This window comes from Centroberyx affinis, unplaced genomic scaffold (genome assembly GCF_046629955.1).
Source record: "Centroberyx affinis isolate AG114_WGS23_722 - 3 ecotype Tasmania unplaced genomic scaffold, CSIRO-AGI_Caff_v1 ptg004343l_1, whole genome shotgun sequence".
Lineage (NCBI taxonomy): Eukaryota > Metazoa > Chordata > Actinopteri > Beryciformes > Berycidae > Centroberyx > Centroberyx affinis.
Window position 1 is genome coordinate 1 of NW_027282047.1, and position 27790 is coordinate 27790.

At 41.4% G+C, this 27790-nt stretch overlaps 1 protein-coding gene across 1 annotated transcript; it reads left to right on the top strand.

The window, feature by feature from the left end:
- Nucleotides 1-594: 594 nt before the first annotated feature.
- Nucleotides 595-26807, top strand: sorl1 (sortilin-related receptor, L(DLR class) A repeats containing; the record flags this gene model as incomplete). Its single annotated transcript, XM_071543544.1, has 28 exons — nucleotides 595-686; nucleotides 1048-1294; nucleotides 2408-2546; nucleotides 3518-3691; nucleotides 5276-5389; nucleotides 5500-5622; nucleotides 6382-6501; nucleotides 7838-7963; nucleotides 9072-9182; nucleotides 11105-11236; nucleotides 11915-12046; nucleotides 13330-13464; nucleotides 14122-14274; nucleotides 15323-15502; nucleotides 16702-16830; nucleotides 17287-17413; nucleotides 18604-18773; nucleotides 19568-19680; nucleotides 19839-19943; nucleotides 20087-20153; nucleotides 21082-21164; nucleotides 21296-21386; nucleotides 22453-22643; nucleotides 23265-23384; nucleotides 24244-24408; nucleotides 25093-25267; nucleotides 25401-25507; nucleotides 26615-26807. Coding segments are annotated over 28 exons (3814 nt in total), but the record flags the coding sequence as incomplete, so codon positions are not given.
- Nucleotides 26808-27790: the final 983 nt, after the last annotated feature.

Here is a 27790-nt window from a genome sequence, read left to right on the forward strand (position 1 = left end):
GTCACTTTGAGAAGGAGTGCCCTTCAGCAGTGGTTCTCAACGTGGGGTCCGGGGACCACCAGGGGTCCTTGAGGGCATTCTAGGGGGTCCCCAGCAACTTGATGAATTGTTAAACTTCATTATTTCATTTAGAAGAACAATTATAGAATGTAGAAGAATGACTATTTTGATCATAGTTTCACTGTTATTTCTCTACCTACAATTCAAATAGTCATGAAATTCTGGACAAAATCATATCTAACAATAAAAAATATTCTCAGATTTGGGTCCAAGAGAGAAAATCTCATCAAATGGGGGTCCATGGCCCTAATGTAGACTAAATTAGGGGTCCTTGATATGAAAAAGGTTGAGAACCACTGATCTAAACTACTGCATATACTTAAATAAAGCATTTCAAGTCTTAAATTCCACTTTAGAGGTCTTAAAAATGTTCCCGGTTCTTGATGTACTGTTTTTCCACGCAAACCTATATTCTGATAGGTCTGCAGTTTCTATTTTATTCGATTCTATTTTATATTTTGTTTCCAACTGGCATTGAAACGGTTCTATAATGTCTTTATGAAATGTGTGTTCGTGAACTTTGTGCGTGCTCAGGTTTCCAACCCCGACGGGGATCTGCGTCACACTTTGCTCAACTCCTCTGTCCTGGAACATCCCCGAGCCCTGGTTCTGCTGCCTGGAGAGAGGTAACACGTGTACACACCCACCCACACACACACACACACACACACACACAGGGAGATATTATCTCGCATGTACCAAAACAAGAAGGGGAAGTTAGGTAGCACTTCTGCAAGAGAAGTTACCACATTTTCCCTTTCCTCTTCCTCGTCTTGGTCGAAATGACGCAAAGGGTTTTTCAGAGAGTTCAAAGGCCCTTGGGTCGTGGCATTCACTCAGTGCAGAAATGACTTATGTTTTCTTTCAATTCCAGTACGTTTTCTTTATTTTTTTGATTAAGTCTGAATTCTCAAAATAGTCTCAAAATACTAATTCAATCCATACTCTGCCCCCCCCCCCCCTCCCCCCCAATCGATGCCCACGTAGCCTGATGTTCTGGACCGACTGGGGCGACCGGGCGGCCGGGGTGTACCGGAGCTACATGGACGGCTCCAACGTGTCCTGCATCGCGTCGGAGGGCGTCCGCTGGCCCAACGGGATCACGGCCGACGACCACTGGCTGTACTGGACCGAGGCCTACAGCGACCGCATCGAGAGGGCCGACTTCACGGGGGGCCAGCGGAGCGTGCTCATGGAGGGCCTCCCCCACCCGTACGCCATCGCCGTCTTCAAGGTGCGACCGGTCTCCGCGGTCTTGCAATGAACTCCGTGGCTCAGGGTTATGTCCAGAGGATGATTTCCGAGCACAGTATGACTTTGCAGTGAGAGGTCTGGTGTCTCAGAATGACCTGCACACATACAAGCATCACAATATTTCTTACTCATATACCGGAATTACCGGGTTAGTTTTACCGTGTGCGTTTTTGCACACACCCTTTTGATCATTTGCATGTTCTGGAAGCAATTCAGAAAAGTGCAGTCCTCTCCTCTCCTTGTCTCCTCTCCTCTCCTCTCCTCTCCTCTCCTCTCCTCTCCTCTCCTCTCCTTGTCTCCTCTCCTCTCCTCTCCTCTCCTCTCCTCTCCTCTCCTCTCCTCTCCTCTCCTCTCCTCTCCCCTCTCCTCTCCTCTCCTCTCCTCTCCTTGTCTCCTCTCCTCTCCTCTCCTCTCCTCTCTTCTCCTCCTCTCCTCTCCTCTCCTTGTCTCCCTCTCCTCTCCTCTCCTCTCCTCTCCTCTCCTTTCCTTGTTTCCTCCTCTCCTCTCCTCTCTCCTCTCCTCTCCTTGTCTCCTCTCCTCTCCTTGTCTCCTCTCCCCTCCTCTCCTCTTGTCTCTTTGTCTCCTCTCCTCTCCTTGTCTCCTCTCCTCTCCTCTCCTCTCCTCTCCTCTCCTCTCCTTTCTTCTCCTCGTCTCCTCTCATCTCCTTGTCTCCTCTCCTCCTCTCCTCTCCTTGGCTCCTCTCCTTTCTCCTCTCCTCCAAAAAATGTCAGCTCTAGTGCAAAAAAAGGGGTTTAAATATTAAAAATGTTTAAGAAACACATGTCGGATCTTGTCGTAGGGAGTCATCATTGTCTGTAACGTGAAAATGTTTCATAAATTTGCCATACAAACTGAATTGCAAACTGCAAACAGAGGCATGCATCATCAGCATTAAATATGTAAATATACTGTTAAATATGTAACAATTAAGTTCAGATTTCCAAACCACAGCACTGCAGTTCTCTTACCACTGAGGTTTATGAGTAAGAACAACTGTGTGGGTTTCTGAAAAATCTCTACCTTAATACTTCTAAGTATGAACGCTCTGAGAAAGAATCAGCTTTCACAAACTTCTGTTGGATGTTGTTTTCAGAATGACCTGTACTGGGACGACTGGTCCAGAATGGGGATCTTCAAAGCTCCCAAAGCTGGCTCCCAGAACAACGAGCTGATTGTTGGCAGACTGACTGGAGTCATGGACCTCAAGATCTTCTACAAGGGAAAGACCAGAGGTGAGGAGTGGAACAGGAGGGGAATAGAAAGAGGAATCATAGCCAGAAAGCTTGATATGGATCTTGTACTGAATTAGTGAAATATTAGTCTAATAAACGAAGGCATGTTCGGGGGTTTATTCAAACTCTGGAGCATTACGAGGACGTAATCTGAATCAGCTACAGGAAAAGACACCAAAACGCAAGGGTTTATGGGTATAATGGGACAGATGTTGACACCTGAGAGCCAGCAGTTTTTCATCAAGCCCGGTATTACAAAATGAAGTGAGGGCAAGCTGTAGTCTGGACCAAGGTTATTATCGTTAACGCAAACTAACGAAATAACGAAAACTAGGTGTGAAAAAACATTTTCATTAACTGAAATAAAAATAAAAACGAGGCTTTACAAAAAAACGACAACTAACTGAAACTGTATTATGTGTTTACAAAACTAACTAAAATAAACTAAAATTATAGAGAAAATGTCTTTAGTTTTCGTCTTTGTCAATTTATTTCATACATAAGCCTAGTATTTTGAATTTTTTAATCTTGCCCCAGACAAATACCCCATATTACAAAAAAAGACTAAAACTAACACTGAAACTAATAAAAACTAAACTGAAACTAAGCATTTTCAAAAAATAAAAACTAAACTAAAACTAAGCATTTTCAAAAAATAAAAACTAAACTAAAACTAAGCATTTTCAAAAAATAAAAACTAAACTAAACTAGCAAACCCGCTTTAAAAACGAATTAAAACTAAACTGAAATTGAAAACAAAAAGTCAAAACGAAATAAAAATAAAAACTAATGAAAAATGCAGAACTATAATAACCTTGGTCTGGACTGATATATTCATGGACTCATATTCATATATGGGATTTGCGTACGAAGTGACATAAGCAACTTTGCACAACCCTTAAGTCAAAGTCTGAATCGGGCTTTTGGTGAATTATCATCATTAATTATTATATTAAACTCTTCTCCACCAGGCCATAATGCGTGTGCTGACCAGCCCTGCAGCCTGCTGTGTCTGCCTCAGCCGGGGCACCGCCATACCTGCGTCTGCCCAGACGGTGCCCCGACTATATCCATGCCCAACGGAGAGCTGCAGTGCCAGTGTCCCACCGGCTACCAGCTCCAGAACAACACCTGCGTCAAGACCGGTGAGACACCTACACACACACACACACACACACACACACACACACACTGCAAAATAATGATGATCTTGTTCCCTCTGGCCCCCCAATCGTGCTTTTCTATATTCCTTCCTGGAATAAAACATTTCAGACTCAGCATTGTGACTCAACATTTTTTGGTGCTGTACACCTTATAAATGGAACAGACTGCAAAGTCCTTTGAAATTCGTGCCCGGCTCAATATGATATCTCACATTTTCTTACAGTGTTTGTGATTGCTTTTCATAATCTATGTCTTTGTATGTTGCTGGCTGTTTAACTGTTGGAACATGTGAATTGTAAAGTGTAATTTCTGTGTAATTTTTATGATATTTTGTGAAATTCTTGAAAAAGAGACCTTGATCTCAGTGAGACTACCTGATTCAATATAGGATAAATAAATAGGAAAAAAAAATTGAGAAATGCTTTACAACGCAGTATGTAATAGGGCTGGGCGATATGGACCAAAAATCATATCTCGGTATTTTTAGGCTGAATGGCGATACACGATATATATCTCGGTATTTTCTACGAAGTGGGCTAAATGTTCAGTTGTAAGTCAAAGCCACATGTGAGATGTCACAAGCACTTTTATTAAAATGAGACTGTGATCAAAATAAAACGCAAAGACAGGGTTTCCTTCCCTGTTTTAGAACAGTCTGGTAAGTTCAGAAAATGACATCACTTTATTGTAATGCAGCCTTTAAAACCAGGAAAAGACACTTATGCCATATCACCATATTACGATATCCAAAATCTAAGACGATATCTAGTCTCATATCACGATATCGATATAATATTGATATATCGCCCAGCCCTAGTATGTAATAACAACACAATATGTAATAAATTTCCCCAAATTTTGTAATATATGATTACATATTGTGGTAGTTATTACAACATACAGGAGTTGCACTTTCTTTTTAGATGAAAATGTAATAATATGGTGCATTATGTAATAATCAACCAAAATGGATGTCTTCATTCATAAAAATCGTTATAACATTATAACAACAATGTTTATGCCTTCTAGCATGAATCATACTGACTCAAAATTCATTTTAAAAAGATACTATTAGTTCAGTAGATTAGTATCTTTCATTGGTCAAAACTACATTAAGTGTCACTGTATTCCTTAGCTTAATAGAAACTGGACTTGAGGGTTCATAGAGACATAGAAACTGCACAACACTGAGTGTTATACTATTACTAATTGTTAAAAATATAACATGTGTACAGATGAAGACATCCATTTTGGTTGGTTATTACATAATGCACTGTATTATTACATTTTCATCATAAAAAAAGTGCAACTCCCGTATTTTGTAATAACCACCGCAATATGTAATAATTTATTACAAAATGCGGGGAAATTTATTACATATTGCGTTCAGGCTGTGTTTTACAAAACGCGGCAGATTATTACAAAATGCGGGTGTTATTACATAATGTGTAAGTAAGTGAAAATTGATTACATTTTGTCGCGTTATTACATAATGCGGTGCTATCACATAATGCGTTGTTACATGTTTGCGTACGATTGGGTGATCCCTCTTTTCCTCCAATCAGAGCACAGCTGCTTGCCCAACCAGTACCGCTGCTCCAACGGCCGCTGCATCAGCAGCATCTGGAAGTGTGACAGTGACAACGACTGTGGAGACATGAGCGATGAGCGAGAGTGCCGTGAGTATTGGGCCGGACCCGCTCCCCCCCCCCCCCGTTATGCCGAATTATTTTTTATTTTTTATTTTTTTTTAAACTGTTCTGCTTGTTTGTGTCCCGGTCGCTCTCAGCCACGACGACCTGTGACCCGTCCAACCAGTTCCGCTGCGTGGCCTCGGGCTCCTGCATCCCCCTGGCCTTCAAGTGTGACCAAGAGGACGACTGTGGAGACAACAGTGATGAGGAGCAATGTGGTGAGATGTGCTGCTCCTCTCCTCCTCTCCTCTCCTCTCCTCTCCTCTCTCCTCCTCTCCTCTCCTCTCCTCTCCTCTCCTCTCCTCTCCTCTCCTCTCCTCTCCTCTCCTCTCCTCTCCTCTCCTCTCCTCTCCTCTCTTTGTCTCCTCTCCTCTCCTCTCCTCTCTCCTCCTCTCCTCTCTCCTCCTCTCCTCTTCTTGTCTCCTCTCCTCGTCTCCTCTCCCCTCCCCTCTCCTCTCCACTTGTCTCTCCTTTCCTCCTCTCCTCTTCTCCTCTCCTTGTCTCCTCCCCTCCTCTCCTTTCCTTGAACTCTGAAGAACTGGTCCCCACTGACTTCAGTTGTTTTGGAGAAGGCTGCTATGGAGTTGTGCTGCAGCCTCCCTGTGTGTTATATGGACAAACTTCACCTGTGTTTCAACTGGCATGAGGGGGAGGAGATGATGACAGAATTTTCATTTTTGGGTGAACTATTCCTTTAATGTCTAAAAGGCACTCATGCAGACCTTTGCTGGAGGTATAGCTTACAGGTATATGCATAATATGACTATGAACGGGAGCATGTTTTGGAAGAATAAGATGAGGCCTAGAGTAGAGCCCTGTGGGACTCCACATGTCCTATCTAGCTTGCAAGATTAGTGCATTGGTGTCAGTGTGTCCCTTAGTATCTATTATTGCATGACATTTTTTTTCGAATGATTTTTGTATTCACTAAATTGGACTGGATTCTTTTTTTTGTGTGTTGTTGATGTGTTTCCCAGATTCTCACCACTGTGGCCCCGGGGAGTTCACATGTGCTCGGGGCGTTTGTATCCGGGAGGCATGGCGCTGCGACGGAGACAACGACTGCAGGGACTGGTCGGACGAGGCCAACTGTACAGGTGACGAAGGACCACATGATACTAGGGCTGAACAATGAATCAAAATTTTATCGAAATCGCAATATGGCCTACTGCAATTTTCAAATCTCAGGAGGAGCAATATTTGTTAAAGGTGAAATGTGTCAAAATACCGTTTTAAATGAAATATTTTGGTGCTGCAGAGATGTCCTGGCCTACACATCATATTCTACAGACTTAAGAAAACATCTTTGTTTGGTACAGATCCGCGCAAAAATCACACCATAATCATTTTAATATGTTTTTCAATGAAAATGGGAATAATGATGTAAAAATGATCATTCCCTCTAATATCGCAAATCATATAGCAATTGCAATATCAGTCAAAATAATCACAATTAGATTTTTTTTTTTTTAAATCGTTCAGCCCTACATGATGCCACCTTAACACACCAATGTGGAGTTAAAGCATCAACATCTGTTCCAGTGGGCGTTAAAAGTCAAGATTAAATAAGTGTATGTGAGGATTTCTCTGTTCATTCACGCACAAAATGGATAGAGATGCTTACCTGCAGTATGCCGGTGAGAGGTTTATATGGACTACGAAATAACCTGAATAAGTGCACAGGTCAGAGTGGAATTCATGTGAAAATGCTACGTTATCTTATGGCATTTATCTTTATCTTTTGGCACAGAAATCTGTTTTCCAGCAATCACCCAAACAGGATAAAATCATCCATGCAACACAGAAGGTTAAAAACAATCCAAATAACAAAAGACTTTGCTTAAATACAAATCCACTGGCCCCTATACATCATTCACCATGATGGCAATAATTCATATTCGATCATACAAATTCAATCCCATCATACATTGCCTTCCCATTCGTGCCCAATCATCCAAAACCCCTCACAGTAATGCACCAATCAAAGAGCACTACTTGCTGTCTTTGTAGTAATTAGAATCATGACATTTTAGACTTGCACAGTTCTTTAAAGCAGTGGTTCTCAAAGTGGGGTCCGGGGACCACCAGGGGTCCTTGAGGGGGTCCCCAGCAAATTGATGAATTGTGAAACTTCCCGATTATTTAATTGACAAGAAGTTAACACAATTAGAGAATGCAGAAGAATGACTATTTTGGTCATAGTTTCACTGTTATCTCTCTACCTACAATACAGATAGTCATGGAATTCTGGACAAATTCTCAGATTTGGGTCAGAGAGAAAAAAATCTCATCAAATGGGGGGGTCCGCGGCCCTAATGTGGGCTGAATTCGGGGTCCTTGATATGAAAAAAGGTTGAGAATCACTGCTTTAAAGCACCTCTTCTTTCTTGTCACCTCCTCTAACCTTTTCATCGCTCCCCGTTTTGTCCCCAGTGGGCCACCATACGTGCGAGGCCAGCAGTTTCCAGTGCCACACGGGCCACTGCATACCCCAGCGCTGGATGTGTGACGGAGACGACGACTGCCAGGACGACTCGGACGAAGACCCCAGACATTGCGGTAAGTAGACACACACACTTTAAAAAAAAAAAAACATGATTATTGGGCATTTATTAAAAATTTGTCAGTGTCATGTACCTTTGACATGATGGATATGATGTAGTTTGATTGCCTATTCATTGTAGAATTGATTTACTGTATATTTATAATACTACACTCTCACTGAGGGTCTAAGGTTCGGGGTGTGGTTTTAATTTATTGTTTCATAATGTGAGCATTGTGAAGCCCATTGAGACTGTAACTTAGTAATGGCTAAATAGATAGACTTGGCTTGTCTTGGTTGTCTATGGCAGTGGTTCTCAAAGTGGGGTCCGGGGACCCCCAGGGGTCTGTGGCACTCTGCCAGGGGGTCCGTGAAAAGTTTTCAGATTCATTAATTTAAATTATCATGATATTTTTTTTACAAAAGGCTTCATAGTTCAACGAATAATATTTTATTTTTTAAATCTGAAATAGTTCATAGATTACATTCTAATCTAACAAATCTATAAATTAAAAAGTCAAGCACGTCACCCTTTACCGTGGAAACAAGATGGTGCAAATATTTTTAATACATATCTAATATCTTTCTAATACATTTCTCTTGTGTTGTTCTTTCACATAACTAAGACTATAGAAGTGTAAAAAATAGGCTACGTCAGATTATTCCAAGGGACATACATGTCAAGTCAATTTTTATTTATGTAGCCCAAAATCACAAATCAGAATGAGGGGGTCCCCGGTACATTCTCTATCTTGTAAGGGGTCCTTGGCTGAAAAACAATTGAGAACCTCTGGTCTATGGGAAGCCCTTAACCTGAGTGATTCTAATGCAACATTTGTATCAGATTCCACATGTTTTATTATAGATAGATGGATATAGATATAGTCACAGCCAGTACATGCACACATACACATACACATTATGTTTTATTATCCTGCGTCCAAATGGAAAGTTTTGTCCCATGTGTCCCATGTTCTGAACGGGACAGAGGCTCTTGTGTCTTGGTGTTTACCCGGCATGGCAGAAGGTGCGGCAGTTAGAAGCGACCACAGATATGCGGTAGTCAAAGCAGCGTGGGGATGGTTTTGTCAACACTGTGTGTATTGTGCTGTGTGTGTTTGTCAGAGGGTGCCCGCTGTAACGGCTTCCGCTGCTCCAACGGCACCTGCCTGCCCGCCACCGCCCACTGCAACGGCATCCAGGAGTGCCCGGGGGGCGCCGATGAGCAGAACTGCGGTGAGTGACGCAAGAGGCAAGAGGCGCAGCAGGATGTAGTCACCAAGTGTCAAAAGACTAGTAGTGATTACAAGGCGGGGGGGGGGGGACATCATGGATAAATGGATTATGGCGATCTGGTTCCAAAAAAACATTTGAACTGTGAAGAAAAAAAACAATTATCAAATTAAAAGTAGGTTGTCACTTGAAAATACTCATCTGGATTGTGAGGCGGATGTACAAACACATTTTTACACATCTTGAAATAAAGACGATACAGGTTATAATGATAAACACCATTTAAAATAGTCTTCGAAATGGAGAAGTTTGTTCAGTTGTTTAGTTCTTCTATTGATTCTGGAGTAAAAGTAACCCATGATACGATACGATACGATACAATACAACTTTAGGCAATTCCATTCAAGAGATTAACACACAGATTAAACATACAGTTACACATATGACACTTTTCATAGACGTACACAACACATGAAACAATCATGATAATCATACATATCACATGATGTCCTCTGGATTCAGATCTCAGTTGGCAGCACACTGATTTTGGTTTAGCAACAGGATAGACTGATGTATAAAAGAATTCTTCAGTCTGTTGCGTTTAAATTGAGGAACTCTAAATCGCCTGTTGGAGGGCAGAAGTTGTTATTCTCTGTTTAAAACATGCGAGGAGTCAGAAGTGATACTGTTAGCAAGTCTGAGCATGCTCTTGTTGTGAGCTGCTTGAAAAGAGTGTGCCACAGGTTGGCCAATAATCTTTGCACAAATTTGGGTTTGATTATATAGTTTAGTTTTAAGTTTCACAGATAGACTGCTGAACCAGGCCGTACTACAGTACAGCATGACACTGAATAACTAACTGAAAGTGATCAGATTACATTACAGGTTAGACCAATATATTGGATTACCGATAGATATGTTGATATTGAGCTTTTATTAAAAATCAGATGTGGTCCAGTCATTGTTGTCCACCTCTGATATAATGGATATGATGCAGGTTGATTGATTACATATTTATTGTAGAATTGATCAGTACTACAGTGGTAGTCTGTGGAAAGCCCTTAACCTGAATTGATTCTGATGCATGAATCTGAACACCAGATTAATCACAAGAAATAAAGAAACATCACTGATTTATTCCCTAGGGGAGTGTGACTCCCACAGTTTAATGTTTACAGTGCAAATAACAGTCTTAAGTCGCCATCTAGTGGCCAAAAAAATTAAATTCTGTAAGGTCTCCTGCACGTGGATTAATTGGTAAACTAGGCACTAACATGAATTTGGATATTTAAATCACCTGCATGAGTTAACTAAAAATATACCTGCAGAGCTATCCAACATTACATTACATTACAGAGGTTTAAACTATACAGTGGCGATTTTCAGCAAATTAACACAACAAGAACAAAGCACCCAGGTGAGTTGAGACCCCCCCCCCCCCCGATATGTGAAGCGCTTTGAGTACCTAGAAAAGCGCTATATAAATGTAATCTATTATTATTATTATTATTATTATTATAAATGGAAATAGTTATGATGCAGAACTTACGTTTTGTCATTTACACACAAATCCCAACAATGTGACGACTGGAAACTACCGACTTTGGTCAGGCTAGGATCAGACTACGGCAAACTAACTTAAGTACCTATTATTGTGTCCTACTATATTTGTAACAATTACCAGGATAACTATTATCACACACCACACCATAACTAAACTAAATAAAGTTACTGGAAATTGGGGCCTTTTCTACAGAGGCTTTTCCACACTGACAAGAATCCAATTCAGGGGGGAAACACTGAATACTTGTAATTGCTTTTGGAATATATTGGTATGAACAGGATTGAATTCGAAGCTACTGAATATTGCTTGGCTTTTTAATATTGTGTCATTTAGTATTATGTCCTGTTCGTTTCCCCCATAGACCCCCTGTGTACTCGCTACATGGAGTTCGTATGCAAGAACCGCGCCCAGTGTCTGTTTCAGTCTCTTGTCTGTGATGGGACCAAACACTGTGAAGACGGATCTGATGAGGACGCCGAGTATGCTGGATGTGGTGAGGAACACACACACAGACACACACACACACACACACATATATATACGCAGACACAGGATTTACTTACTCTGTAAAAGATATCTTATCCTACAGGTTATTTCGTGAGCTCATGATAAACCTTTTCAGGGAAAAGTCCTGGATCTGGCCTGACCTTCACTCTGATAGCTGTTGGCAAAAATAGTTGCAAAAGCTGAAATAGAAGCTGAAAATGTTTATTATTCGTATTCGTTTTCTTCATATTCCCACATTCTGTTGTTGCTTGTAAACATTTCATAAATCATAAATTTGTATAGTTGCTCATTTACTTGTATTTAATTTTTTGTGTATTTTCACATTATATTTTTGTTCTTTTTTTTTCATTTCAGTATGTTCAACTGCTGTTATTTTGCACACTCTCTTAATGCTGTAACACCTACTTTTTTCATACATTTCCATTTAATACGTTCTTGACATGTCAGAATCGTCATTTGCGTTATGTTTAATACCATTTTAATATATTCATGTATATACAGTTTTTTTTCTTTGCTTATCCTGCTGTTGCAACAAACCACTTCCCCCACAAGGATCATTAAAGTGTCATCTTTATCTCATCTAAACCTAGTAAATTCAGGTGACAATCGCATATAGACAATGTTGCTCAAATCTAATCTCTTCTTCCTCTGCTACTCTTGTCAGCCAAGCCGTCAGAGTTTGGTAAAGTGTGTGACGCGTACACCTTCCAGTGTGCCAATGGAGTGTGTGTGAGCCTGGAGTGGAAGTGCGACGGCATGGACGACTGTGGGGATTACTCTGATGAAGCCAACTGTGGTGAGGAGGAGGAACTTAGGCACACATGTCCAGATCACACACAGGAATACTCACTCCACCTAGTGTATATTAAATGGTATTAAAAGATACCCTTGTACATGTATTTTTACCTGTAATATAGACAAGGGGTGGACAAAAATAACAGAAACATAACATGAAAAAGGACTTTAATTCTGATTACAAAGGCACAAAACTACAGCCTTAAAAATGACCGCAGAATTGAATCAACACCTCAACAACACCCCATTCAGAAAGCACTTGTAAAAGTAAAACTAGGATCGACAGCAAGGGTATATCCCCAAAATTCCCCTATCCTCAAAGGCCCCATTAAGTCAAATGTAATAAAAAGCCATTCAATAATCACACAATAAGACTCCGGGGTTAATCTTCCCAATTATATTGGTTGTATGTCCCAACTATTTTTATTTCGCCAAATAATAAAATGTTTCCTTCTGGGCTAATCTTCATAATAATATAGCTTGCATGCTGTAACTATTTTTATATCACAAATTAATAAAGTTAACCAGTTAATTATATTATTATTACTCCTAAACACTCACAAAATGAATGGATATAATCCTCTAGGGATTGTCTCCCCAGTAATAAAGGTTATGTAACTATTTTTTAACACTCAATAATAAATGTAACTAATTAACTATTTTATTAATAATAATCACAGAAAGTGCAAACTTCATACAAATCTCCATAATTGCCTGAACAATTCTCTTGACAAATTTTAATAATAGTTATAATAATCATAAACACATCAAAATCAATAGAGCTCTTCCTCTAGGGTTCATCAATGTCCATACCAAATTTGAAAAGATTCTTACAAAAACTGTTCAAGTTATCGTGTTCACATGGAGGATCTGCGGCAGACACAGCGGCGGTCGGGGTGAATCCATAATATCCCCGAAAGTTATTTGGGGGATATAAATAACAATAAACTAAGAAATAAGAAGATAAGAAAGTACTCCACAGAACAATAGCCGAACAATAAAAGCAATTACTCCTGAGAATTAGTACTGCATTAGTACTACAATTGAGTATTTGATGTCTACATATAGATGTGTGTCATCTGCATACGTGTGGAGAAGTAGGCTGTGTTGTATAGAAATTGCATAACCTGGTGTAAGGAGCACAAAACCTGGAGCCCTGCTGTTCATTAGGTGCTTGGTATTCATACTCTATATTGTCGAGGAAGTACCGGAGTGTATAATCAACAGTACATTCGCTCTCTTTGTATCCGATGCTACAGTTTTTTCTTTGCGTGTGTGTTGCAGCCTCGCCCACCGAGGTCCCGGGCTGCTCCAGGTATTTCCAGTACGAATGTCGAAACGGACGCTGCGTTCCCACGTGGTGGAAGTGTGACGGAGAGAACGACTGTGGGGACTGGTCCGACGAGGCCCAGTGTACAGGTACACACACACACACACACACACACACAAACAGCTGTATCATTCTTAAATCCATGTGATTTCTTTCTTCTTATTCCCCTATATTCTCTAATATTTGTATACTTGGATATATCTTAATATTTTTGTGTTTTCTATTTTATACTGCCAGGGTTCCTACACAGGAAAATGTGGAAGAAATATTGTTGTACTGTCCTGATATACAGACGACTAAATATTTTCTGTAGTTTTAGACCTCCATCATAGATATTTGTTAGCATAGTTTGTTGGGAGCAAGACAACTATCACTTTAAATCATACTGAACACCAAGCAAGGTCTGGAAAAAGTATGAAATTTTGAAATCGAAACTGTGTAGGAATATATTTTATTTTGGAATATTTTTATACCGTACATATTTTCAATCATTTTCCTTTATCTCAGTTTGTTTGGCTGCTGTTATTTCACACACCCTGATGCTGTAACTCCCCTTTTTTAATATGTTCTTGAGGCATTTTGTGTGTTGTGTTATCTTTAATACCCCCTATTACTACATTCAATTTATGATCCATCTTTTTTTTTTTTTTTTTTTTTTTTTTGTACCCTATTATTATTTTGCTGCTGGAACGACCCAATTTCCCCACGGGGATCATTAAACCTTAATCTTATCTCATCCCTTCAAGGGGGAGTTGTCCCTCACACGGTTGCCCCGGGACCCTCCACTTGCGCCCCCAACCGCTTCCACTGCGGCTCTGGAGCCTGTATCATCAACACCTGGGTGTGCGACGGTTACGCCGACTGTCCCGACGGCAGCGATGAGCTGGGATGTCCCACTGGTAGGACCTCCATCTGTTGTTTGCTGACCTTTAGTGTTTATGTTCCATTACCTTCTTTGCAATAACAGTTCCGGTTCATAGCTTAATACCACTGGTATATTGACAGATATATGTAAGTGGACTTATGTATGCGTGGCTTGGTCATGTGTTATTGCAGCTAAGCCTATCTAAGAAGATGTAATATGTTTTTTTTTTTTAAGAATGTGTTTATTGGGATTTTAATTTTAATTGACTAAACTGTATAGAAGATAAAAACAGTTTATACGGAATAGGTTAAAAGATAAAAATGGCTTATTCAGAATAGGTTAAAAGATTTAAAAAAATGGCTTATTCAGAATAAGTTAAAAGATAAAAATGGCTTATTCAGAATAGGTTAAAAGATAAAAAAAAAAGGCTTATTCAGAATAAGTTAAAAGATAAAAATGGCTTATTCAGAATAGGTTAAAAGATAAAAGTGACTTATTCAGAATAGGTTAAAACAGTGGTTCTCAACGTAGGGTCAGGGGCCCACCAGGGGTCCTTGAGGGGCTTCCAGGGGGTCCCCAGCAAACTTATGAATTGTTAAACTTCACCATTATTTCATTTACAAGAAGTTAACATAAGTAGAGAATGTAGAAGAATGACTGTTTTGATCATAGTTTCACTGTTATCTCTCTACCTACAATACAGTTAGTCATGGAATTCTGGACAAAATCATATCTAACAATTGAAAATATTCTCAGATTTGGGTCCGAGAGACAAAATCTCATCAAATGGGGGTCCGAGGCCCCAATGTGTAGTACATTAGTGGTCCTTGATATGAAAAAGGTTGAGAATTACAGGGTTAAAAAAAAAAAAAAGGCTTTTTCAGAATAGGTTAAAAGATAAAAACGGCTCATTTGGAATAGGTTAACAGATAAAAACAGCTTATTAGGCCTAATAAAACAAAATGTAATTTAGTCAGCATTTCAGAGTGTGAGTACTTGAGAGGTGGATCAATGCTGATCACAGTACAATATCATATTATCGGTGCACATCTAATATAACTTACTTTGTGTTTCTATGACAGCAGCCAACGGCACCGTGACCCTGGCCCCGGCGCCCACCCACGCCCCGCCTCCGCCCCCAGCCCCGGGCCGCTGCAGTCGGGGTCAGTTCCTGTGCCGCCGCCCCCCCCACTGCATCCCCGACTGGCAGCGCTGCGACGGACAGCCCCACTGCCAAGACGGCTCCGACGAAGCCCACTGCCGTGAGTCTCACACACTAACGTCATGCATAAAAAATCATGGGATGTAACATGTTTGGTTCTGCAAAAAAAATGTGAGGAAATAATGATACACACACACACACAGATGCCCACATACTGGCTGTGTTTACATGCATGGTAACCTGGCTACTGGTCTTATTCGAGTTAAGGTCTTATTCAGGTTAAATTGGGAAATTGGGTCATTGCAGTAGCAAAACAGTAATAGGATACAATACAAGGAAATGGAATATAAATAAGAATCAAGCAAATGGGTGATATTAAACATAACGCAACCCCCAGTTTCAACACTAGACTAGAAAAAAACATACATTACAGCAGTGATTCCCAACCTTTTTCATATCAAGGACCCTAATTTAGTCCACATTAGGGCCACGGACCCCCATTTGATGAGATTTAGTCTCTGACCCAAATCAGAGAATATTTTTATTGTTAGATTTGATTTTGTCCAGAATACCATGAATATCTGTATTGTAGGTAGAGAGATAACAGTGAAACTATGATCAAAACAGTCATTCTTCTACTTTCTCTAATTGTGTTAACTTCTTATAAATGACGTAAAGTTACGGTAAAGTTGAACAATTCACCAGTTTGCTGGGGACCCCCCTGGAGCCCCCTCAAGGACCCCTGGTGGTCCCCGGACCCCAGGTTGAGAACCGCTGCATTACAGCATTATGAGGTTTTGCAAAATAACAGCAGTAGAACATACAAAGATGAAGAAAAAAAACACTGAAAACTATGTATGATCTGAAAAATACCCCCCCAAAAAATGAAATATACACAGTACTGAAATCATAGAAATATGAGACAAAATGGGAGAATATCAAGAAAACTGTGTGAATTTGCAGCATGTATACATAATGTGCAAAATATGTTTGTACTCACATCACCAGCTTACAGCAGGCCATAAATGTGTATAGGAAGTCTCTACATGATTCACCTTATCAAATATATTCACTTCGCAGATGTAGATAACATTTGCACAGCATATGCAGATTTGGATATGTGCATTAATAGCTGTTCATCTTACCAGACATAGGGAGTATATGTATAGAGACAGTGACAATGTGGCACCACAGATGCAGAGACAAGGACAACAACAACAACAACAACAGTGATCTAAAACCTCTCTCTCTCCATCCCACCCTTCCCACCCCTGCCTTGTCTATCCGTGGGACGTTCAGCCACCCGCGGGCCCTTGTCCTGCGCGAACGGGACCCGGTGTGCGGACGGCGAGGCCTGCGTGCTGGACAGCGAGCGGTGCGACGGCTTCCTGGACTGCTCCGACCACAGCGACGAGGACAACTGCACCCGTAGGTCTTCCCCTGCTCTGGACTGTACCGTGTCCTGTGATGGTCTACATGCAGATTCAGAGGCTTGAGAGAGGAACATTTTTGTGGAAACCGTGAATACTTGGGAGTTTTTTTGGCATGAAAATGGCCAAATTTAAAGATAATATGAGCAGCTTCAATCTAAAAATATCAGTATCTGCTTTCGAAATACTCATATTGGTCAAATCCAGTTCTAGGTGGAGTGTAAATACCATTAAAACAATATCTACACCGGTATAGTCCAATGCCAATCAAGTCTCATGCTAGTTTGAAAGTAGTGCAATGTTGCCACCTGCTGGTCCTCAGTGTGCATTTCCGGTTGTGCAGTATATAAAAATAAAATGAAGCATCCCAAATGTGATACTTCATCTTGCCTGCCTGTTTCTGAGCACGCTCTCCCTCTCTCTCTCCCTCTCTCTCTCTCTCTCTCACACCCAGTGGATTCCCTGGCCTATAAGATCCAGAACCTCCAGTGGACACCAGACTACACCGGTGCCATCACCCTGACCTGGTCCCGACCCAAGAACCTCCCCCTGGACTCCTGCTACTTCCTCATCTACTACAGGTGCGTTTGATTTGTTGGGTATGCATGAGGTTCTTCAGGTTGGTTGGATTTTTTTTTGGCCAGTTTAACACAAGGTAATTGAAATGTATCTATCCACTTAGCCTTCCATACACACACACACACACACAGTCCCCTACAAATATTCATAAAGTTCATATTAATATCACCCATGTGTTATGTGAAGACAAGTATGCGGACAGAAATATTTGCTAGTTTATTCATTAATTAGCCTCATTAATGACCTCATTAGCATAATTGACTCTGTTTAATATATCATGGTGATTATGGCGGGATATTAGGCAGCTCAAGTGTTTTGTTTTTTTTGCTTTGTTTTTTCTACATGTACATGCATATACATGTCTATCTTCCATATGAATATGTTTCTAAAATTAGGATTATGTTATGCGGTGATTTTATCAGAGTTCCTGCTGGTCATGGAATTCCTGGAACACCATGGCATTTGGGAAAAGGTGGTTCCAGACAGGGAAAAAGTCGGGGAACTTGATACATTTTTGGGGGAAGTCGGGGGAAAACAGGTGGCTTTACAGAAATACAGCAGGATGTGTGATCTGTACCCTTGTGGGTCAAAATGAATGAGCAAAGGTTCCGTGGATTCTCTATACAGACATGCATGGTTCAGTTCAGTGTTCCAGATAAGCGTATAACAAAGAAGTGACAAAGAAGTGAAGCTCAATACACTCGCTTTTATACACTAGAGTAAACAAAAACATAAATCTCGGCATAAAGCCGAACCCACAGTTCAGATTTCTGGACTCAAAGCCAAAAACCTCATCTAATATGGGACACATGGAAACACATGCATGAATAGCATGAACTATAAGAACACTCAAAATCATTTCATAACCATATATAGCACACGTGCACGCATACATGCACTGATTACCTCACCATGGTATGTAGAGAAAAAAAGACTACTCTACTAAGAACAAAAGAACAGGGTGTGATATTCATATAAAAAACACAGTATTCATTTTATTTCCTACAGTTCCAACTTATTTCACACATTCATTGCATTAGATGTTGGTTTTCAGTGGAAACCAGACTGTTTACCCTCTTAGGAAAGCAACATGAACAAACCAAGAAGGAAAAAAAAACCCTTTTGGTCGTGGAAGTACACCGTTACGGAAAAGTGGTGGAATCGGTAACCCTGTCTTAACGGTTCTCCTCAGGCTCGTGGGCACCCAGCAGTGGACCATCATGGACACCCACAGCAACAAGAGCAGCTACAAGCTGACGGTGCTGAAGCCGGACACCACCTACCAGGTCAAGGTGCTCACCCAGTGCCTCAGCAAGCAGCACAAGACCAACGAGGTGATCACCGTCAGGACGCCAGAGGGACGTGAGTAACATGCCGATCCGGAGTGGAGTGTAAATGAGGCAAGAAGGAGTGGACTTTGCATCAGGAGTAAGAGTAGAGAGTAAGGAGACTGAGAATATTGGATTTTGGTAAAAATTTGTTTTAATTTACCGTAAAACTTCAATCAAACGCTGAGTCCCTATTACTGGCCCTATTACTATTTTGATATGGGTCTCTCTCTCTCTCTCTCCCTCTCTCTCCCTCTCCCTCTCTCTCTCTCCCGCTCTCTCTCTCCCTCCCTCTCGCTCTCTCCCGCTCTCGCTCTCTCCCTCTCCCTCTCTCCCTCTCCCTCTCTCTCTCTCTCCCTCTCTCTCTCTCTCTCTCTCCCTCTCTCCCTCTCTCCCGCTCTCTCTCTCTCTCCCTCTCCCTCTCTCTCCCTCTCTCTCTCTCTCTCTCCCTCTCTCCCTCTCTCTCTCTCACTCTCTCAGTGCATGAGGTTGGCCTAGATGCGCTGTCTCTCGGAGCGAGATCAAATGAACGATTCGTAATTGATATGTTATTCGATAGCCTAATTTGTATACAAGTAATATTCATACTGGTTTAAATACACAATTTGATAGTATTTCCCATCTTTGCTGAGCAAGAGTTTTATGTGAAAGGAATGAAAGGCCTGTCCCATATAGACTCCTGTCCCAAATATAGACCGGTTGAGTTTGAGTGTTTGAAGCAAATAAAAGCACGGGCTATTAATTGAAGATTTACAGTAGTCAAATGTTTGTTTGGTAATGTGTGTGTGTGTGTGTGTGTGTGTGTGTGTGTGTGTGTGTGCGGTGCAGTGCCGGACCCTCCCAGGAACCTGCAGCTGTCTTGTGACAACGGGGCCGACGGGACGGTGGAGGCCTCCTGGAGCCCTCCTGACAAAGCCCACGGCCTCATCAGAGAATACATTGTGAGTCCATTGACGGTCTCATTACTGTAAACACATGAGACCATCACCAAGACTATTAGCAGCCTCTACCGGCCTCTAGACTGCATTTTACACATTATACTGTGTGTGTGTGTGTGTGTGTGTGTGTGTGTGTGTGTGTGTGTGTGTGTATTACATAGGTTGAATTCAGTGAGCAGGGGGTTGTTGAGTGGACCTCCCAGAGAAGCACCACAACCAGCACCAAGGTGAAGGAGCTGCAGCCGGACACTCTGTACAGATTCAGGGTAAGACACACACACACACACACGCCTGCTCATCTGCATATATCTCTCTGACATCGTTGTGGGCAAACAATACATATTTCTCCATATTTCTTGTGTAACTTAAAATGCTCGGTAGATGTGAAGTATGCACTGGTGTGTCCCAGGTGGCAGCAGTGACCAGCCGAGGTGTGGGGAACTGGACCGAGGTGAAATCCATCACTCCCAAGAAAGGTGAGACAAGTCTTCCACAAGTCTCACACACACACTCCAGTTGGAAAAGTTGTGCGATGTTGCCACCTGCTGGTTATTAGCAGGTATTTCAGGTTGTGTGAACTGAAGCTGAGCTGATACTCTGAACTGGGTTTTTTCAAGGTTGGTACCCAGGGATGCAGTGAACCCACCTCATGTTTTCCTGTCAGAATAGAGTTTACCAACTTTCTAGCCTGACATGAATCTGTATGAATGAAATTCCCATTATACATGATAGTAAGTAGTATCACAATAATGTAAATTATATGAAAATAGGATCTTGTGAGGTCGAAAAAGCATAAATTAATACTGTTTATCACTACTTCACTGCTGAAACCAGTTCTAATATTTTAGTATTGAAGCTACCGATAGCAGACATTTTAAAGATCAATATCTTTAAATATTATTCTTGAAGCATTCAAATTATGGGATACTAAACGTCATTGAATCCCACACTAAAAGATTTATTTTAGAGTGTTCAGTTGAAGGGACACGCTAGGCCAGTGGTTCTCAACGTGGGGTCCGGGGACCACCAGGGGTCCTTGAGGGGGTTCCAGGGGGTCCCCAGCAAATTGATGAATTGTTAAACTTCACCGTTATTTCATTTACAAGAAGTTAACACAATTAGAGAATGTAGTAGAATGACTGTTTTGATCATAGTTTCTCTGTTATCTCTCTACCTACAATAGAGACAGTCATGGAATTCTGGATAAAATCATATCTAACAATAAAAATATTCTCAGATTTGGGTCAGAGAGACGGAATCTCATCAAATGGGGGTCTGTGCCCCTAATGTGGACTAAATTAGGGTCCTTGATATGAAAAAGGTTGAGAATCACTGCACTAGGCCTTTTATATGAAGAGTGAATTTTTTTTTTTTTTTTTTTTTTTCTGATTGTCTCTCTCTCAGCTCTGCCTCCGCCCTCCGTGATCGCCGACAGCATCACCAACGACTCCATGAGCCTGTCCTTCAGCCTCAACTCCCCGTACGAGGTCAGAGGCCGAGTCTCCGAACGCTCCTCTTCCGTTTGTCGAAACCGTTTTCTCCAGTCTGACATATTTCACCTGCCGGTAAAACGTGGCTGACGGCTCTCTGCTCTGCTCTGCTCTCTCGTGTCTGTCAGGTGAAGCAGTACATCGTGGTTCTGTCCTGGCTGTTCGACGCCCACGTCAAGGAGAGCAGGAACTACACTGTCACAAAGGGGATACTCAAAGGTACTGTTTGATATGAGGCGATAGACACTGTGTGTGTGTGTGTGATTAAGATTAGGGCTGAGCGATTACTCAATATTACTGTTTATCGTCTTTCAGTGGAATCATATCGTGATGATATGAAGATATTTTAATATCGTGACATACATTTCTTCTGTCTGAATTGATGATGACAAGCAAATTTTACTTAAAAACTCATAAAATGAGGTATGGTAGGAATATTATTTGAATATTTCTGTTTTGTTTGACATCACACCTAACATCACCATTCGGTTCAATGAGATGAACATTAATTTGATTATTTAACGTGATTTTGCATACATGAACCATGTCGTGATATATATTGATATCGAGAAAAATCCTTATGGTTGTCATGATATTGATTTCAACCATATTGCCCAGCCCTAATTAAGATTGTGTATTTGTACACAATCTTATATTTTCTGCCCTTGTAAGTATATGTTAGCACTACATATTACTGTTTTCTTCTTGGTGCCTGCAAAAAGAACAGAGGACAGCGCAACATGATAAAAATCAAATTAAATCCAATTTTATTGATATAGCACATTCGATACAACAATGTAACTCCAAGTGTACAAGTGTAAGAAAAAAAAAAAAGATAATATGATAAAAAAAAATATGTATATATATATACACAGTACTGTGCAAAAGTCTTAGGCACATGTAAAAGAAAAAAAGTAAAGCAAAGATGCTTTCAAAAATAATTAAATGAAAAGTTTCTAAAAATCAAAAAATGTACTATAAAGAGCAGTCTACTGACACACTAATGCAGAAAAAAAATGAATAAACATCTAAGACACAATTTATATAAAAACTCTTGGGTGCCTAAGACTTTTGCACAGTACTATATATATATGAAATATGGTTAAAAAAAACATTCATTAAACATTGAGACAAGCATATTACAACATTAGTAAAATGACAATAACTCAATAACAGGGCATCAAAGCTGAAACAAACTGAAAAAGATTGATTTAACGAACTTTCCACCCCCCCCCATGCCTAATATGGGTTATATTATTTTATGTGTGCCGCCGCATATCTCCAGCTGTGGACCTGACTGCTGGAACGGTGTATGAGGTGGCAGTGTGGGCCCACACCAGCATAGGGGACAGTCCCACCGCCCTGTCCCGCCAGCAGACCGGCGGCACCCAGCCGGACCGACCCCTCCTCAAAGCCCGGGCCATCAACCAGACCGCCGTGGACTGCAGCTGGACCACCACCGGAACCCCCGCAGAGGTACACACACTCCACAGATACACACCGCATCACATCCACACTGGTTCACAGTTTTGTTTTGTATTTTTCATTATTTTTTATTTGTATTTCTTTTTGATTTTTTGTTTTCAATTTCAGTTTAGTTTTAATTCGTTTTTAAAGCGGGTTTGCTAGTTTAGTTTAGTTTTTATTTTTTGGAAATGCTTAGTTTTAGTTTAGCTTTTATCTTTTTTTGTAATATGGGGTTTTTGTCAGGGGCGAGATTCAAAAAGGTAAAAAAAAATTGAAAAAAAAAAATTGGAAGATAGATTTCATATCCACCCAAAACACTAGGCTTATGTATGAAATAAATTGACAAAGACGAAAACTAAAGACATTTTCTCTATAATTTTAGTTTATTTTAGTTAGTTTTGTAAACACACAATACAGTTTCAGTTAGTTATCGTTCTTTTGTAAAGCCTCGTTTTTTATTTTTATTTCAGTTAACGAAAATGTTTTTTTCACACCTAGTTTTCGTTATTTCGTTAGTTTTCGTTAACGATAATAACCTTGGTTCACATCTGACATTGTCGTTTTTCCGCGACTTCTGGGATACATGAAATGACCAAACGTGTGTGTGTGTGTGTGTGTGTGTGTGTGTAGGTGTACGGTGTGTTTTACGCCACCTCCTTCCTGGCTCTGTACCGCAGCCCCCGCAGTGTGAACACCAGCTCCCTCAGCCTGACGGTCACAGTGGACAGTGATGAGCAGTACCTCTTCCTGGTCAGTCCTCTCTTCTTCCTACCAAGCTGTCTCTGCTGCTTCTTTAGAAACCACTCCGCCTTCTAGAAAATCCACTCAACTCTAGAAACAAACAAAAAAAAAACCACCTGATGCTATATATATCTTATTTCTTACTCTGTTCTGTGGCCCTAAGCTAATCGATAGTCTCTTCACTTTAGCCTTTAACCAGCTAATTATGGCATTCTATCCCTGTTTTTATGCTCATTCTATGTCTGTTTTCATGTGAAGATGCATTCTATGTATTCTATTCTATGTTATTATCAGGGTTCCTACGCAGGTCTGGAAAGTCTGGAAAAGTATTAAAAGTGAATTTGTTCGTTTCCAGGTCTTGAATAGTTTGGGAATTTGAAAAAATGTCTGGAAAAGTCTGGAAAATGTTGCGGTTCAGGTCCGATACACACATAATTCTAGCTTTTATGTTGTTGTAGAGCCACTTTGAGTCCACAGTTTTTGTTGATGTGAAGAATAATGTTCAGATAGAGGGACGCTCTTATTACCCAGCCGCTGTCAGCATGCATTATATCAAATACCCACCAAAATCAAATCGAGAACATAGGGTCTGGGGAAAATATGGAATTTTAAAATGGAAACCGTGTAGGAACCCTGCCAGTCATCTCACATATTCTGATATTTGTCACTGTGAAGATCAATCTTCATCTATACAGTGATATGACCTAGTTAGCAGGGGCAAGATGTCTATCTGCGTAAATCATATTGAACACCAGACAAAATCAAAACAAATCAAGGTCTGGAAAAAGTGTGGATTTTTTTAATTGAAAATGTGTGGGAACCCTGGATTATTCTATCAGCGCTAAACCCTATGCGGTTTCGTCCTCAGGTGCGCGGCATCTCTCCCTACCTGGGCCCCCCCTCTGACTACGTCGTGGTGAAGATGATCCCCAACGAGAGGCTGCCGCCCAGGAACCTGCATCGCGTTCGAGTGGAGAAGACCCAGGCCATGCTGAAGTGGCAGCCCCCCTACGACGCCCCCAGCTCCCCTCTGGTAGGACGCCGGCTGAAGTTTAACGATTCATCAATTTGCTGGGGACCCCCTGGAACCCCCTCAAGGACCCCTGGTGGTCCCCGGACCCCACGTTGAGAACCACTGCCCTAAACCAATAACTGCACCTAATCATGTATCACAATGCAGCTACACTTAATAGTTTGTATCAATTAACTGCAAATTATATACAGTATGATGTATATAATCAAATTGCACTGTAAGGTTCTTGACAGTACCCAGCCATAATATATCTGCCTTTAAGACAGTGGTTCTCAACGTGGGGTCCGGGGACCGCCGGGGGTCCTTGAGGGGGTTTCAGGGGGTCCCAGGCAAATTGATGAATTGTTAAACTTCACCATTATTTCATTTACAAGAAGTTAACACAGTTAGGGAATGTAGAAGAATGACTGTTTTGATCCTAGTTTCACTGTTATCTCTCTACCTACAGTACAGATAGTCTTGGAATTCTGGAACAAATCATATCTAACAATAAAAATATTCTTAGATTTGGGTCCGAGAGGCAAAATCTCATCAAATGGGGGTCCATGGCTCTAATGTGGACTAAACTAGGGGTGCCTGATATGAAAAAGGTTGAGAATCACCACGCTAACCATTCTTAATGTGTTGGTGTATCTGGCTGTGTGTGTGTGTGTGTGTGTGTTTGCCTGTCTCTTTGGACTGTAGACATATGCAATCCACCTGCGGGACGTGATCCGGAAGTCGGAGCAGGACTACAAGCTGACCACCCAGAACAACACGGTGGAGTACCTGCTGAGGGGCCTGGAGCCCGGGGGCCGGTACAGCGTCTCCGTCCGCCTGCGCAACATGAGCAAGGAGGCCAGCTTCACACTCAGCACAGGTGACACACACACACACACACACACACACACACAGTGCCGGGATACGTACATACGGAGCTTAATTTGTGACTGAAACACAGACATCATAGAAGTTACAGAAGTGCCTAAATAAATACTCTTCTTCTGCTCCAGTTCCCCTGCCGGCTCCCGAGGCCCTGAAGATCCTGACAGAGAAAGACCACGTGTTCCTCTTCTGGAAGAGTCTGGCCGTCCGGGAGAAAGGCTTCAACGAGAGCAGGGTGAGACAAACGTTAAACGTTGTGGTTGGTGGGAGCATCGCCTCCAGCCACCCCTGTTTACTTCATGTTCCGACTTTCAGGTGATGTAACACTCCCTCTGGTGGCCATACTGGAGGTCCACAGCTCTTGGCAGAGAAAAGCCGATTGCATTCCTAAATGTAGGAGTCAGCCGTATCGACAGTACAGAATAGACATGGTTCATTTCTGTTTTATTTACTGGGGGACTGATCATTTTCCCCATTTTTAACCCTAACCCTCCACCTTCTCACACTGTTCACTTTCACTTACAACATTGCTGAATTGACCTACAGCCACACCACAACAGTCTTTTTCTAGCCTGATTGTTCTATATTTCTACATTATTTTTGCACCCTCCAAAGGACCTCCATGATGGCACCAGACGTGGCTGCTAGGAGATTTGTGATGCAGCTGCAAAGCCTCTATACAAAAATCTGTGGATTTATTCTACTAAGATTAGATTAGATTAGATTAGATTCGATTCGATTCAACTTTATTGTCACTGAGTACAAGTACTGAGACAACGAAATGCAGTTTAGCATCTAACCAGAAGTGCAAATGAAGCAGTAAAAGTGCAGTGCAATGTAATGTACATATGTATAACATATAAATAGAATAAGCTATAAGGGTAGTAAGAATGTGCTAAAATATATACAGTATGAACAGTATTAACAGTATCAACAGTATGAACAGTGGATATGAGTATGCAAGATGTATATAATAATATATATAGTATATGCAGTATGGTGTGTATACAGTATTAACAGAATGAACAGTATGAACAGAGTGGTATGAATACGCGAAGTATATAATGAATAGAATAAACTGTGAGGGGTAGGATGAGTGTGCTAAGATAAATAACAGATAAATAACAGTATAAACAGTATGAACAGTGGATATGAAATGCAAGATATATACAGTATATATATAGTACAAACAGTATGGTGTATAGTATATACAGTATGAACATGTGTATAGTAAGTATTTACCAATCCAGAAGCAGCATCCATTTTCACTATACTGCATTCTGTGTGTTTGTGCACCGGTGCGTATTAATCCGCCTGTGTCTTCTGGGCTTGATGTTCACAGGGCTACGAGGTGCACGTGTACGACAGCGCGACCAACCAGTCTTCCTACCTCGGCAACACCACGGAGACCTACTTCCGCATCAGCAGCCTGCTGGCGGGGCACAACTACACCTTCTCCGTGCAGGCCCGCTGCCTGCTGAGCGGTCAGCTGTGTGGGGAGCCCGCCCTGCTGCTCTACGACCAGCTGGGAGCAGGTACCAGACCGCAGACGACACACTGGGGACTACCGTATTTCCTCCGATATTGGCCCGGGCCTTTATTTACCTCAGCTGCAGAGGGTACCAGGCCTTTATTGGAAGCAGGCTTATATTAGAGACAGGCCTTTATTTCTAATTCCCTCTGTTTGATAAGTATATTTGCTCATATTTTAGTACGAAGCCTCCTTGTTTTCTGATCTGCTTCTGTTGGGGTTCGTTAGGTAGCCGTTTTTTTGTTACCGCGACGCGTTACCGATAATTACGGTAATCGACGACGGCACGCTCCAGAGACTTCCGCTGGCCGAGCTGTCTTGTGGCATACTGCCATCTTGTGGCACTTGTACATTACTACAAACTACAGTTACATTATATAACAGGCACCAGGAGTGTATCGGTATCCACCGTTGTTTTTTTCCTTTGTTTTTTTTCCCCGGCCTGTATTTGGGGCCGGCCTTTATTTGTTCGTGTCGACCACGGCCCCGGCCATTATGGGAGACCCAGCTTTTAATTGACTACCGCCCACTATTAGAGGAAATACGGTACTTAGCCCAAAGAGCCTCTAGATGGTCACTGCAGAACTTTGGAGGAATTCTTGACCACACAATGTGCGACAAACATAGCAGGGCGAATGGTGGAATTTTGCGAATGGTGGAATTTTGCGAGGAAGCCGTCGCATCAGATCCTATCTTTGACCTTCGTCCACTTCTTGCCACACAGCATGTGGTAAAGATTCCCTCTAAGGTTTTGAACGGGCCGTATACAGACTCAAGATGTATGTAAATGAGTGACAGTGACCTCTTGAGGCTGTTCTAGCTACCTAGGAATAAATACAATTTATAATTTAGGAGGCCTATAAGATGAATTGTTTTATATGGTAAGATTTGTAGAGATCACACCATATAAAGCAAACCAGGTTGCACATCTTCAGCTGTGTCTGCTGCTCTACAACAGACAAAGGAATGGAAAAAGTGACAAAGTGT